Raw genomic sequence first — 14,752 nt, 5'->3', positions numbered from 1 at the left:
TTAAATGTAAGTACAAAGTTATTTTCAATCTGTCCTTATGGGAAAGGATATTCTGTACATTTTTCTGTGTCACATACTGTGTCTTAGGGGGAAAAATGTACATGTTTACATACCATCCTTTGACATACATTTAATGTTCTATAAAGTAACACTGTAATCCAGGGGTGCCGTGGATGAAAACGTTTTTTACAGGGGTCAAACCTGACCCAAAGGATTATTAGAACCACTGCACCAAGGAGCACATTATATACTACACGTGTACAGTACTGTGGAAAAGTAGTTGCAACCAACACATTACTGTTTTCTTTGGCAGTCGCACTGAATAACACTAACAACAACATATAACAACAATAACATTACTGTAAGTCCAAAAGAAAGAAATCACAACATCAAAATAGGCATCAACTCTGTTTTACTTTTTCTTCCACAGAAAGTTCCGTTACACAGCTTACAGACAGTTTGTTTTTTGGAACTGGGGATATCTTGGCAGGTACAACAGAGTCCCGATTCCTTCGTGTTCGGTCCAAGCTATCAGATCCAGATTCCCAAATGAAGCGGGGATTCCGTACACTGGATTCAGACTGCCATGATAAATCAAAAAGTTTCAAATGTAAAGAAAAATAAATAACTCCTCTTCACGTTTCTACCAATAATGGCTTCAGGTGCTTTCATTTGTACATGACTTCTTTGTGCCCCTTCATATTTTGCTTGTTTAAACAATTTTATATGAACATAAGATCAAGACATAAACATCTAGATTTTGTGTACAAGAGTAAATCATTCAATTAGCATCATGACTTTTCTATTCTTGCCTTTTGGCAAAATGCTACTTGCCACGTTTTTATTAACCCATTTACACACACACAGTCATGGTAAAGACTATGAAAGTCAACAACCTCAACGTGATCATCTGGCTCAACGACCCATTGAAAAAAATTCTAAACATACAACATGCTCAGGAAAAAAAGTATTTGGTGGGGGGTTTGATTGTGTAACAACAGAGTGAGCAAACATTGATATTGTAGAAACTTACCATAGGTGGGTCCTGCCGATTAATCCTTCTTGTAGCGACTCACATATGTCGCAACTGCAAGGCTCAGCTCTGGGCGTTTTGCATTGTGGCATAGCGGTGGCGGGGCAATAGGCATCTGCTGGCAGTCACTGGCTCCAGACACTTTTGAAGATACCATCTCCATGACCTTTGTGGTATATTCTGTAACAAAAAAAGAAGATACAATTAATGATGCAGTAATACAGTATACTGCATTAATAAGTCATCATGCATTTCAAGAGTGTGCGGCCCCTTCTTTTGAAGGCTACCTTTTGTATTATTTTGTAATTTTGTCTTGCATTGACCCGCACCTCCCGTTGGGGTCTAGAGATGTGCACAATTGTTATTTTATGTGTGTGGATATATATATATATATATATATATATATATATATACTGTTTATATATTGGACAGTGTTCTGCCCTATGAGCAATGGAGAGTGTAGAAATGAGGTGAAGAAACAGGTGCAAGCAGGGACTGACTGCCTGACGCTGAACAGAAAACCCAATCAAAATGTAAACGCTCTAAGCACACTTAATTATTGCTAGTTATTATTATTATTAATAATAATATAAGACATCTATCTGTCTGTCTGTCTGTTAGAAAAAAAAATAAAGGTGACTCCAAAGCGCCATCTCGTGGTAGTATTTGGAACTACATTTATTGCGTGAGCTAGGTTGGCTCACACAAGTGAAAGTCACATGAGAAACTACAAACTCAGTAGGCACCAACTGTATGTTGTATGGTATGGTTTAGAAACAGTCGCACTGAGGGAAAGACAGGAAGCAGAGCTGGAGGTAGCAGAGACTAAAATGTTGAGGTTCTCTCTGGGAGTAACAAGGATGGATAGGATCAGGACCTAGTACATTGGAGGGACAGCCCATGTTAGATCATTTGGAGATAAAGCCAAAGAGGCCGGACTGAGATGGTCTGGACATGTACAGAGGAGGGGTAGTGAGTATATCGGTAGAAGGATGCTGAGGTTGGAACTGCCAGGCAGGAGGCCTATAGGAAGACCAAAGAGGAGATTTATGGATGTAGTGAAAGAGGACATGAAGTTAGTTGGTGTGAAAGAAGAGGAGGCAGAGGACAGGGTGAGATGGAGGCAGATGATTCGCTGTGGCGACCCCTGAAAGGAAAAGAAGAGGAAAGAAGAATATATAAAATATATTAGTTGTACCAAGGCTGCACAATACTAGTGTAGACACTCACCGAAAGAGGGTTGGGTTTTCACTGGGCGGAGCGAATAATCTCCCTTCTTTGCCTTTGGAAAGACGACTGACCACCGTACCATACCATCTCTTTTACGCACTGCCTGCATGCGTCCACTGTTTTCATTGTAATGCATGGCTGCAAGGTATGTTCTAGAAGACGTACAGAACAAAAACAGAGCATGTCCCTGAATAGTAATGCAACCCATATAATCAAAAGATACAATAACATTTGTGAAATGTAATGCCTACCTGGCATGCATTCCTGTGTAGGAGAAGCATGTGTGCTTCGGTAGGAAGTGCAGGATCAGTGCGTGGTAGGCCTCCAGACTAGATGTTTGGTGGTCAGTGGAGAGCTTTGAAATATCCTTGGAGATCAAAGTCCCATGGAGGATCTTCTCCAGACCAACTGAGCTAGCAGAGTCTGTGGGAGCAGGGTTCAAACACAGTATAAACCCCATCAGATTGAATTCCAGGCATGCATTAACCCATTTAGACCCGAGGCTGTTACATTATTTTAAAACATTTTTTGAATAAAATACATTTCAAAAATACTGTTACTAAAGCCTATAGATATCTAAAGACAAAATTAAATGGTCACTTACTTGGTGCCAGCCATTCTTTTGTTCTTTCGTGCTCTTCTAATGGATCATGGGGACATGCAGGCATTAGTGGATTTGGGAGGTCTGTGTGTTGGTTTTGCAAATGGTAGAGCACAACCTGCCATTTTGCAAGAATCATGTCCCTGTCTTCTTCCGTGCTCGATCCAGCAGACCAGTAGAGATGGTTTATGATGGATTTTTGCCACAGCCCTACAGCTCTGCTCTCTCGCTTAGTGGCCAGCAAGACAATCTTCTTGCTGATGCCTAGTCAAAGTATACATATTTGTATTAGTGTACAATCAAAATAATTCTGCAAAATGTTCTGACATTATACAGTTTGTTACTAAATTAAAATAACCATAAGAAAGATTGTCTAGGGACATCATTATCAATTAGTTTAGTCAGATTAAAATGTTTAGGTGCATTTCTTCAATAATTCCAAACTTACAAACAATAACTTTATTACTGTTAATGCACACTAGGTCATACCTTTTGCAATATGCCAAATGTCAAACCGATGTTTGACTCCAAGCCAGATTTCTCGGATCCATTTTGCAACTTGCCGATTTCTGTCCGTGATAAGTGTTCCCACTACCAGTTCAGCACCACTCAGGAAGGTCTTGATCCGCTTCAGACCCTCAAGCTCACACCAAGACGAGCTCTTCACCTCATTACTCTAAAATAAAGAAAAAGAAATAAAGACAAAAAAACTAAACACTAATTGACCTAGAAAATTAATGTAAAACAGATAGTTGAGCAATTAAGAAATGGAAAAAAGACATGCATCACATACCTGTACAATTTCAACGTGGAGAACTTTGTTGAGCCTCTGTTCAATAATGCTGACCGTGCCAAATTTAGCTGAGTGCCCTGGGCTGTCACTCCTCCCATCTGCTGTCAACACCAGTGGTTCACCCATATCCTTGAGCGACGTGATGATGCCACTTTGCTCGTCCTTCCAGACCTGTAGAATGGCAGGCTCAAGATGGGCTTTCTGATGCCTAAAAAAGGTGTTGCGGTGGATGGTAACCACTCCCAATATGTTGAGCATGCGCAGGGCTTTGGTTGGCATGCTTCCGGAAGCCAGAATCGCAGCCGACAGCAGCAAATTCCCGGCAGCAACACTCCCAATCTTTGGTTGGCTGTCCCATTTCTTGACATGGCCACAGGACTTGCAGGTTTGTGTGACGTAGATGGCGGTTCCACATTCTCTGACTGTGCCAGGTGTTTCGGCAAGACACATCACACAGTGTTGGAACAGGGTCATTAGCTGCGACCGAAACACAATATATTTCCTGTCCTTCACAGGACCTGGGTCAGAGGTTTCTGGCTCTCTGGAAAAAGAATACATACATACAAGATTGAACTCCTTGCTCTGGGTTAAATGGTTAGCATGGTATTGTACTTGAACAGACATTTAGAACTTGTGAAGTATGAATTGAATGTCAACACAGCATACACATTATTTACCCTAAGTCCTAAGATAATGCAAAATTGCACTGAGTTATAGGCAATTGTGGTGCACATCTGAACGTCACTCACAATAATGTTAATCATAATAAATATTATTGATGCTATTATTAGTATTATTAGCATTAGTACTAGCAGCTGCAATACTATGTGTAGTAGTACTATAAAAAAAAGTTCGCTGAAAAAAAACAGTCTACAGTGCATACATGTGATGCTAAACATGGCCACTGACCCAGACAATGTCATCTCCCCATCCTCTTCATCTTCATCTTCTGGGAGATAATCCTCATCATCCATGTCTTCAATGGCTTCCTCCTCTTCTTCTTCTTCCTCCTCCTCCTCATACAACTCCATCGCTGTCTCTGGTTCATCCAACATAATTTCACACTGCACACCAATGGAAACCATCTTGGGAGAACTGGTTTGACAACCTAAAAGTACAGTTGTACTTTGTATTAGATTGTATGAAGACTTACACACAATGACAACGTATTACATGATATTAGATAGAATATGTAAAATAGTTCAACTGAAAAATACGTTTTGATCACTCACGAATGCTCTTATGTGGAGTTGGTATCCATGTGCACTGTGTGCCTTGGTGGTGGTGATCACACGATCGTGCTTCTGGAGTCACAGGTGTTGGCTCAGTGTGAGATACTGTGGATGAAGGGCCAGCTGTCCTCTCTGGGACAGTAGGTGCCAGGCACTATATTCAAATAGCATAGAACATACAAACATTAACAATATGCAAAGGGTATGTCACACTATTGATGACAATACCAAGTAGAAGCTGTCAGCATAGTGCACATCAGTGTTGATCCAATATAGCAGGGGTCTTCAACAGGGGGTCCAGGACCCCTAGGGGGTCCTCAGAGTTACTACAGGGGGGCCACCAAATCTTTGTGTGATATGATTAATTATTTTTACATTAACCACTTGAACCCTAGCATCCCTTTTCTGAGGAGAACTTTAGCCAAAAATAGCAGATCTACAAGCTCACAACTGTGAGCTTGTAGATCTGCTATTTTCTTTTTTACAGAGGTGTAGAGGGAAAAAAAGAGCAGACCAAGTAAAAAACTAAATAGTTTAATCTGAAACACAATTTTATACAATCTAGAGGGGGTCCCTGCTTCATCTCTCTCTCTCAGCCACGGGGTCCTTGGCCTGAAAACGTTGGAGACCCCTGCAAAATAGAGTTGTTAGGAGAGGTCTAACAGGGACCAGAGCTAGGCTCACACTCACAGTATTAGCGCGCGCAAAATAACATTTACCCGCGCTATTTAGAAGACAAAATAAACCGTTTTGTTCTCAAAGCACAGGCTACATGATGGACCCATTTGTATGCCATTTACTTCAGCAGTTCAAGGAATTACTTATGTTTATTGTATACGTTGTCAATTGTCATGTCGTGGGTGTAGCCAGTGTCCAAGCCAATGCATAATGTACCCATGTTGGTTATGAAAACAATAAAAATGCATACAACACAGACACTCACCCGATTTATCTCCATCATGGCAGACGCTCTTGATCGCTGTGTAACTGTGGCTGACGGAGCACCAGAAAACCCGACATTGACTGTGGGAACTGCGTCCTTCCTCAGTCTCAGCCTTGCGATTAGTCCAGCTTTCCACTGCCCATAGCCATCGTAATCGCCCGGAGTAAAATGGATCCCACATATCGTCGACACGCCTGGGGTCCCCTTGGTCCAGTCTGCCCTCTTGATCCGTGCGAAGCGATCCCACTTGCGAGCAAGCTTCTCACACTTTGGCCAAAAGTGCAAAGTTACTCCGTCATAGTTGGAGTTACTGCAACCTCCAATAACGCAAGTCCTGGGCATCTTGTTAGCTTGCTAGCTTCGTTAGCCTTTAAAAAGGCTGTTTGGTTGAGCTTTTAAAAAAGCTGTTGGGAAAACTACACTAGGCCTACTACTACTATTATACTACTATATACTACTATCACAACTAACTACTACCGACCAACTAATACTAATATTACAAATACCTTCTTCTATGACCAACGGATAAACAACAACTTCTTCCTGAGTAAATAGACCTATGACGCGCACTGCTGCGTTGCCAGATTCTGCGAGAGAAATAAGCAGCCAGTTCAATGAAAAGAAGTCGCTTATAATAAGCAGACATGGCAACGCTGGTCGCGTTTCCTCAACTACAGTCACCTATGAGTGACGTCACGGATATTGCACAATCGCCAAATCCCGAAGTAAAGCCACTAGAGGGAGCCATGTTTATAACTACTAACTGTGCCTATTTCTATTTATTTTTTTTCAAACGATTTTTTTTTGGGACATCCTTAGAGGGTCTTTAAGAGATATGCGTCATTACTTTTGAGAGGAAAGCTCCCTGGTGCCTCCCCTTTAAACATCCGTGAGGTTTGGAATCTACCATTAGTTTTGGGATACGATGTATACAAAAGGGTAAACAGCGGAGCCTTGGCGGACGTTCGACCGATCCCGGATGAGAACCACATAGAGCCTCATCTCGGAGCTGTATAGCGGAGTGAGAGGTTCTTTATGGAGCTAAGGCCTGAGCTGCTTGCTCTGGAAGGGCGGCTTCTTGGTGAAGGTGCTGCCCGTCCACGCTGCTGTAGCGGCTACCGCGGCCACCGCCTGCTTCTGTTGCTGCTGCTGTTGCTGCTGGTAATATGTGGAGGCAGCAGAGTACACGGCAGCCTCGTAGCCCGAGTAAGACGTACCTATGGAGCAGGAATAGGGGCAGTGATGAAGAAATGCATTTCAATAAAATATATTTTTTAAAGATACCAATAGGCTCTATTCACAGCAGCCATATTATGAAGACATTCACAGGTGTTACCAATTATACTAATGAAGGCTCTGTTCCATTCTGGTCAAACAGAGTCAGGGTGCTGATATTGTGCATGTTGGCTCACTGGAAACACTCTGTTACACCAGTGGGTCTACAGTTGGGGTCCAGGGACCCTCATGGGCTTCCAAATGGCCCCTTGCAGGTGTGTAACTCTGAGAGTGTACAAATGTATGTAAATTTGTACACTCTCAGAGTTATGGGGGTCGTGGGAAACCACTGTGCTACACTAAATGGAACAGAGCCTTCATTAGTATCATTGGTAACACCTATGAAAGAAGTGATAATATGGCTGCTGTGCATAGAGCCTATTCTAAGTCTACAAGCCACAGCATCTCAGAAATAAATCAAATGCGTCAGTGTTTAACACTGGGAACTTTTGGCTTCCTCCTCCATTCTAAAATGTGCAGTCTAGCTAAACTGTGTTTTGAGTGACAAGATTCTGCATCTACGCCCGATGCGACACAACTCGCGTACGTTGAATAATTATGTTTCGACTGAAGTGAATTTTGCCCAAGCGAATACGAGCGACAGCCTATGTATGGGGAATGTTGCAAAGTAATGAACACGTTGCATCCATTCAAAATTATTCAAAAATAGCAGATGTACAAGCTCGCAGCGCGGCACGAAGTGATGACTGTGAGATTGTACATCTGCTATTTTTGAACATTTATTGCTCTACTTCTTAAATCAAGTCTAACACTGGCATGAAGCAACCAATAGATTACATCGTGATCCCTGCCCACTTTCCAGAATTATGTCCTTCTAAGTTGGAGCAGGAAGGGACAAATATTTAGACTAAAATAAAGTCTTGATGTGGGCATAGATTTGCAAGTAAGTCAGGTCAGTGTTCTAGTTAACCAAAGTTATTCATGAATATAAATGTGAATATTAATTCCTATTCATGAACATTTTATAAAACCTATTTGCCTACAATTTTGAGGTATTTCTACTTTACTTGAGCATTTCCAATTTCCAATACTTTTACTTCTACTCCACTACATCTCAGAGGCAAATATTGTACTTTTACTCCACTACAATTATTTGAAAACTTTAGTTACTAGTTACTTTTAAGATATAAATTATTACATTATAAAACATACCTTAACCACTTTAGCCTTATTTTATACATAGTCTATTTGAAAATAGCCGATCTACAAGCTCACAACGCGTCGCGCGTTGTGAGCTTGTAGATCTGCTATTTTCGACATGTGCGACAGTGAAACGTGTCTGGGCGGAAACAATTGCTTGACAGTTTGGTTCCGCATCGACAGTTTCTCCACAATTTTAGAGGCAAATGTGGGCACATAATCATAAATATGATGATCCTAATATACAATTGAGAGTGGCGCGCATGCGCGACCGACACGGTACGACCGACCGTGTACAGTCTACTCTCATACGGTCCTTTTAAACCCCAAAACAAGCCCCAAAAGAAGCGGCAGTTGCCAGGTTCAGCGAGAGAAACAAGCAACCAGGTTAATGAAAACAACCGCAAAGCCACGGCGTCCTCTAACATTAGTCAACCCAGTGCAATGCTCGGTGCAGATAAACACTTGTTGAACCAAACAGTGCGTCAAATGAATGTCTATTTACTGCTAGTAAAACAGTCAAATTACAACAGCATCTCCTTCTAGCGTTAAACTCATGTTACTCTAGACTATAGAGTCAAAGCCACGTTGTTTGCCATTGTCTCAGTAAAGTCCACCAACATATAAAATATAATTGTTCTGTCTCCTGTACTATGTCTACTGGTCTTGTATGGTATTAATACAACCGTTTGTGTATGGATAGTTATATCACCACTTTTAACAGCCTGCTCAGGGACTACAGATGAAAGCTAGCTTCTAACTCTGGTTCATTACACGGATGTGAAAACCAACATGTTGATTAATGTGCACTGTCCCTGGTAAATAAATAAACATGATAGCAATACTGTTGATAATGTAATAATTTACGTCACTGCCATGCGGAAGTTGTAGGCATACGTTTATAGCCGTTAGCACTGGCTAGCCTAGGTTGTTTTTAACCCAGTTTCAGAGGCTGCTTAAAGTTAGTTTTAGCAGATCTACAAGCTCAATTTTAACAGACAAGATATAACAAATGCAATGTTGATTAAAAGCTACATTCTGCGTTGTATAATGAATTGTTATGGACAGGTCGATTGTGACATAAGTTTAAGAAAACAAACCATTACCCAGACAGAGTCCTGGGGCCTGAAACAAACGTAATCTGGCGTTTGCACTTAATTCATTTAAGGCCCGTACATGTACATAAACGTTCAAATTTCAAATATAAAGTTCTCACCTCACGGCCACGGATGTGACAATTCTGTTCGAGCCCTCAGAAGTAACCGTATCTTCAGTATTGTTCAATAAAAAGCATTTTAATCCGATCGGTGGCCATTTTCTCAGCATGTCCGCCATGCTTTCAACTGCATTACCCATCGGTTGGTAGGTGTACTGCACTCTGATAGAGTGTGCCAGCTATGAGCAAATGGCCACCGATCGGATTAAGATGCGTTTTTATTGAACAATACGGAATATACGGCTACTTCTGAGGGCCCGTACATAATTATAACATCCGTGGCCATGGGGTACAAACTGTGTTTGAAATCTGAACGTTGATGTAGTCCAAAAAAGGCGGGAAAAAATAAAAATAAAGTAATAAAGGCGGGAAAAAAGTATATATCAAGTAATATTACTCACCTCAGACAAATGACGACGAAATTAAAGTAGATCAGTGATATATGAACCGAAATCAAGTAGAACAGTTTCCAGTAGTAATCTATCATCGACCGGAGAGACCTAGTATCGAGCGACCTAGCATCCGCTGTAAACCTTGAGAAGTGAGCCGATCACTGCGGGAACGGTGGATTTAATGGGCGGGACAAAACAACAAGGGCTGTGATTGGTCTGACAAGCAGACATGCGTACATGCGAGAGGGCATCCCCGGGAATGCCCTCTCGCGTGTACGCAAGCACAGCCCCCCCGCCCACACACACACGCTGTTACACGCACGCACATGCGCACGCACCCAAACAACTCTATGACGTGCACACACAAACACGACACAAGCCCCGCCCCCCTTCCCCACACGCACGCACGCACACACACACACACACACACACACACACACACACACACACACACACACTATTACAAGCACGCACATGCGCACGAACCAAAAATAGATACATTTGTTTTCAATGCAAACGTCATTTCACTAATTTAAAAGTTAAAGAGAAGAAGTTAGCGAAATATATAACAGCAATAATAATAATAATAATAATAATAGACATACATTGTAATATTTATTTAACAATGAATATCAATGAATCAATTATATCAATACTGCAATTATAGAAACACTCTGTTACAAGTACAAGTCTGGTAATGAAAATGTACTTGAGTAAAAGTACAAAAGTATCGGCATCAAAATATACTTAAAGTGTGGTAGATTGTTGATAGTATAAGTATTACATTCTTCTCAGTTAGTAAAGTATGTTTACTAATGGCAGTGGATATGAATGAATATATTAATCTATTATTTGAATAGCTTGAATGCACAATATGGTACGTATGTCTATACATATGAAACACAATGTTATACATTATACCAGGGATCTTCAACAGGGGGTCCGGGAACCCTAGGGGGTCCTCAGAGTTACTACAGGGGTCCGCCAAATCTTTGTGTGATATGATTTTTCTTTTTTTATATTAACCACTTGAACCCTAGCATCCCTTTTCTGAGAACTTTAGCCAAAAATAGCCGATCTACAAGCTCACAACGCCTCGCACTAAGAGTTATAGGTGTGAGGGAGAAAAGAGCAGCAAAAGTATATCTGAAACACCATTCTATACAATATAGAGGGGGTCCCTGCTTCATCTCTCTCTCTCAGCTAGGGGGTCCTTGGCCTGAAAACGTTGAAGACCCCTGCATTATACAATATATGCTGTACCACCCCCCAACGGGGGTCCCTGGCCTGAAAACGTTTAAGACCCCTATGACTGCCACATTTCTGTGCCCTTGTATTAGGTGTTACAGTGAATAATAAATCTACAGAATGAATATATGCTTCCAAAAAAGATGCACACCTTAAAGGATTTCTCTCTCAATGATCAAGTTATTTGAAACTTGTCCGCCATCTAATCATATAATGTAATCATCCAACTATATTACATCTATGGTCTTGTATAAGATCATCCTGAACATTTCTCAAAGCCCCTTTGTTTAACTCATCACCCTATATCGGTTACATTCATCAAACAGGTGGTATACCTAGTTTGTGTAATCTGAATCAGAACAGAAAGTCAAGACTAGTGTATAAATTATGTTAACACACATTGTTAGCACACAATCACACACAAACCTAAAAATAAGTATATTTAAAACCAAATCTTATCAGATTGGGGTCTGTGGACAAATACATGTTAATCTGCGGGTCCTTTTGTTGAAGCAGAAGCAGTACTCCCTGTCATCGTCGAGAAGGTGAAGGTGGCAAACGTAGAAGACTACGTCCTCACACTGTCTGAAGGGACAGCAGTTACATAAAGAATCTTTATTTATATTTCTAAAGTTACAATTGTGTCCTTTCACCAGACTCCCATGAACTACCAAAACACAAAGTACAAAGTAACCAATAACGAAAATCATACCAAACATTAAAAACACTTACAATCAGCCCATCGTAACTGAAATAAAGAAAGTACAAATAGTCAAGGGAACCAATAAACTCTTGTGCTCTGCTGGGGTGCTGGGGGGGAATAGCCGAGAGCTGGCTACAGCTCCTCTTTATAGTGTCAGGCTCTAATCACACATGAGCTGAGAAGGGGAGTGACGGGTGTGACTGTCTAGCCAAGACCAGGTCAGCATAGACACTAGGACAAATAAGCATTATTGAACACATAAGCATAGAAAGACTGTAGACTGAGGTGTTAATATTTGGAATCAACATATGCTTTATCGAGAGTGAGAGCTACTGTGATACTTCTTAGCTGTTGAATTTGAATCACTCTGCTGGGACGTGCATGACAGATTTCAGTGAAGTGATTTCAGTGACCGGCTCAATTATCCCTTCTAATAAACCTTTAAGTTATCTCAGTTGACCGTTCAAATGCACTTTTATAGACAATTGACACACATTCAGCAAACAGAAACATCTATGATGCACAAACTTGGACACATCATCAGTGTTCTTTCCTGGACTCACTGGGTGTTTCGGGTCTTGCAACACTCCAGGCGACCCGACCAAGGCTAATCAGACCCCGGCCTGTGTCAAGTGGCATGCTACTGCCCCCACGGTCTCTTAGAGGGGAGGTTTAGAGACAGAGCTAATTGGGGGTTAAGGTGGCTGATGACATATTAGCAGGAGGTGTTGGCGACACTAGGAGGCTCTAGGCACTGTGGGTTGCCTCCGGGCCTGGCTCCTCCTTCATCTGTCCTCCATCTCTCCAGATGTCATCACCCAGTCTGTTCCTGAATGTCATCGGTGCTCCCACTCTCAGTTTACAGTAAACAAAAACATCTACTGATGCACAAACTTGGAAACATCATCAGTGTTGTATTCAAACAGTCTTTTTTATTAATTGACCATGCAACACATTCTACCCAGGCATTGAAACAAACTAAATAGTGCAAGTTCTGAAATCCATGTACATAGGCCAAATATCTGTTGCCCTGTTTTAACATTTGAGAAAGACAGCTTGCTGCTTGTGATTTCCAAAAGTGCAGCCATGTTAAAATACTATATATGAAATAAGCAAGTGAATATCAAACTGTGGTTTTCATCTACAATACAAACCCCTAATTTGCCCAGCTTGATGGCTCACTCTGCATCTGTGATGACCGAGTGAAACTTCTCTTGTTCTTCTTCATACAAGTGGCAGAGATGGGCTCCAACCATGGCCACAGCCTGACAATAGAAAATGAAAACTCTTTGATGGCCACAGTGGCGTCTTGGATGCTTCTGGCAGGTCTACAATACGGACCCTCAGTACCTGCACATGTCAGTTCTTGAAATGACACATTTTGCAAATGGTTAGATAGAAGAAGCATTCATGCATGCGTCTTTCAAATTCACCGGCTAAACTGTCATATTTGCTCTCAGTCTGAAAAAGTCTACACAGCTGATGGAGCATGCATGCATTGCGTGTGTTTGTGTTTGTGTTTGCGTGTGTGTGTGTGTGTTTGTGTGTGTGTGTGTGGGGGGGGGGGGGGGTATTGAGCTCATACCATACCTATGACATGGACTGTCAGGTGCTGTCGCTCCACCCTGAGTTTGAAGTGCTGTCCGTCAAGTGTAGGCCACCTGGTTGTGCCTGAGCTCATAGGAGGGCAGGTGGGAGGCTATCAGCACCTGGGGGAGTGTAAAATAATTTGGGCATCAATTATTTTCAGTTGGTCATGAATTAATATAGCTGCTGCAGGACGCATTAAACCTTAATGCATCCTGCTAAGTCACCCCTTAATGATTAAGTGGTGGCATGGGGCATCTTTGTATGTGTGCTGTAGCCACATACCATTTTCATTCAGCTGAATGGCGTTGGTCATCTTGCTGAGCTGGGTGAGCTCGGTCAGGATGGTCATCGACGAGGGTGGGATCTCGCCCACACAGCTGGTCCTAGACACGCAAGAGGACAACGTACAGAGTCAAATCCCCAGTGTTCATTCAATTTGTACACTAACTAGTGACCAGGAGATTATTTTTGGGAACTTGGGCGTGGGAGAATATGTAGTTGGCTCGTTGGCCATGTCAGCTTTTTTTCCTTCACGAAGTGCAAATACACACTTGAACAACACTCAACAGGTCTTCAAATTGCCCCTTGGTTAGTCGCCTAAGTAGCCTAAGCTTCAAAATGATGATATGTGAAGGGTGGAGGATGACGGGCAGAAAAGGCGCTAGTATATCCTAGGATATACTCACTTCTGAACTGCACAATGCTCTGAGTGTTCATGAAGAAGACCTCTCTCTCTCTCTGACTTCCTGTTCAGAGTAGCAGCATGGCTGTCGAGGATGTTGGCGATCTGGAAATGAGGGATAACATTCCATGTTCATAATTAAACCATTTGTCTTGATTTGAAGTAAGAAAGAACCTGTCTGAATCATGTGAATAAATATACAGCCTCATTTAGAAACGAGCGCTCGTGCATTACCTGCTGGGTGCTGGCTTGGGAACTGGCACAGCACTGAGGTTATGTTGCTGACATACTGTGTCATGTCTTTCTTGACAGCCTTCTCAACAGCAGGGAGAATGCGACCAGACACACTGGTCATGATGTCCTGCAGCTCCAACACTGGCAAGGAGGGATCTCGCATGGTCTTCATCAGCCTCTCCACCCGCTCCCTAAGCTGGGGAGATAGAAAGAACAGCATGTTTATCAACCACTGTACTGTTAGCTAGGTAGGTGTTTGTTTCTTATGCACGTGTGAACTCGGACCTTGATGCAGAAGAACGGTTCGGGCAGGCAGTAGCCATTCATGATGTGGATCAGGTGGTCCAGTGTACTGTGGAACACTCTGTGTAGCTTCCCCCCTCTCAATGCTACAGCCTGGATAGTGGGCAGGGCCCCTG

At 42.1% G+C, this 14,752-nt stretch overlaps 1 protein-coding gene across 1 annotated transcript; it reads right to left on the bottom strand.

Annotated features, from left to right (window-relative positions):
- Nucleotides 1–278: 278 nt before the first annotated feature.
- On the bottom strand, nucleotides 279–6,174 carry LOC311064474 (uncharacterized protein; the record flags this gene model as incomplete). Its single annotated transcript, XM_084084303.1, has 10 exons — nucleotides 279–581; nucleotides 1,034–1,213; nucleotides 2,264–2,415; nucleotides 2,515–2,686; nucleotides 2,868–3,128; nucleotides 3,354–3,540; nucleotides 3,658–4,198; nucleotides 4,567–4,765; nucleotides 4,890–5,043; nucleotides 5,833–6,174. The coding sequence occupies 9 exons, from the start codon at nucleotides 6,172–6,174 to the stop codon at nucleotides 1,053–1,055; spliced, it is 2,169 nt and encodes a 722-aa protein (XP_083940429.1). The 3' UTR covers nucleotides 279–581; nucleotides 1,034–1,052.
- Nucleotides 6,175–14,752: the final 8,578 nt, after the last annotated feature.

This window comes from Gymnoscopelus microlampas, assembly GCF_963454915.1.
Source record: "Gymnoscopelus microlampas genome assembly, chromosome: 17".
Lineage (NCBI taxonomy): Eukaryota > Metazoa > Chordata > Actinopteri > Myctophiformes > Myctophidae > Gymnoscopelus > Gymnoscopelus microlampas.
This window is presented reverse-complemented; position numbering and strand designations above follow the sequence as displayed.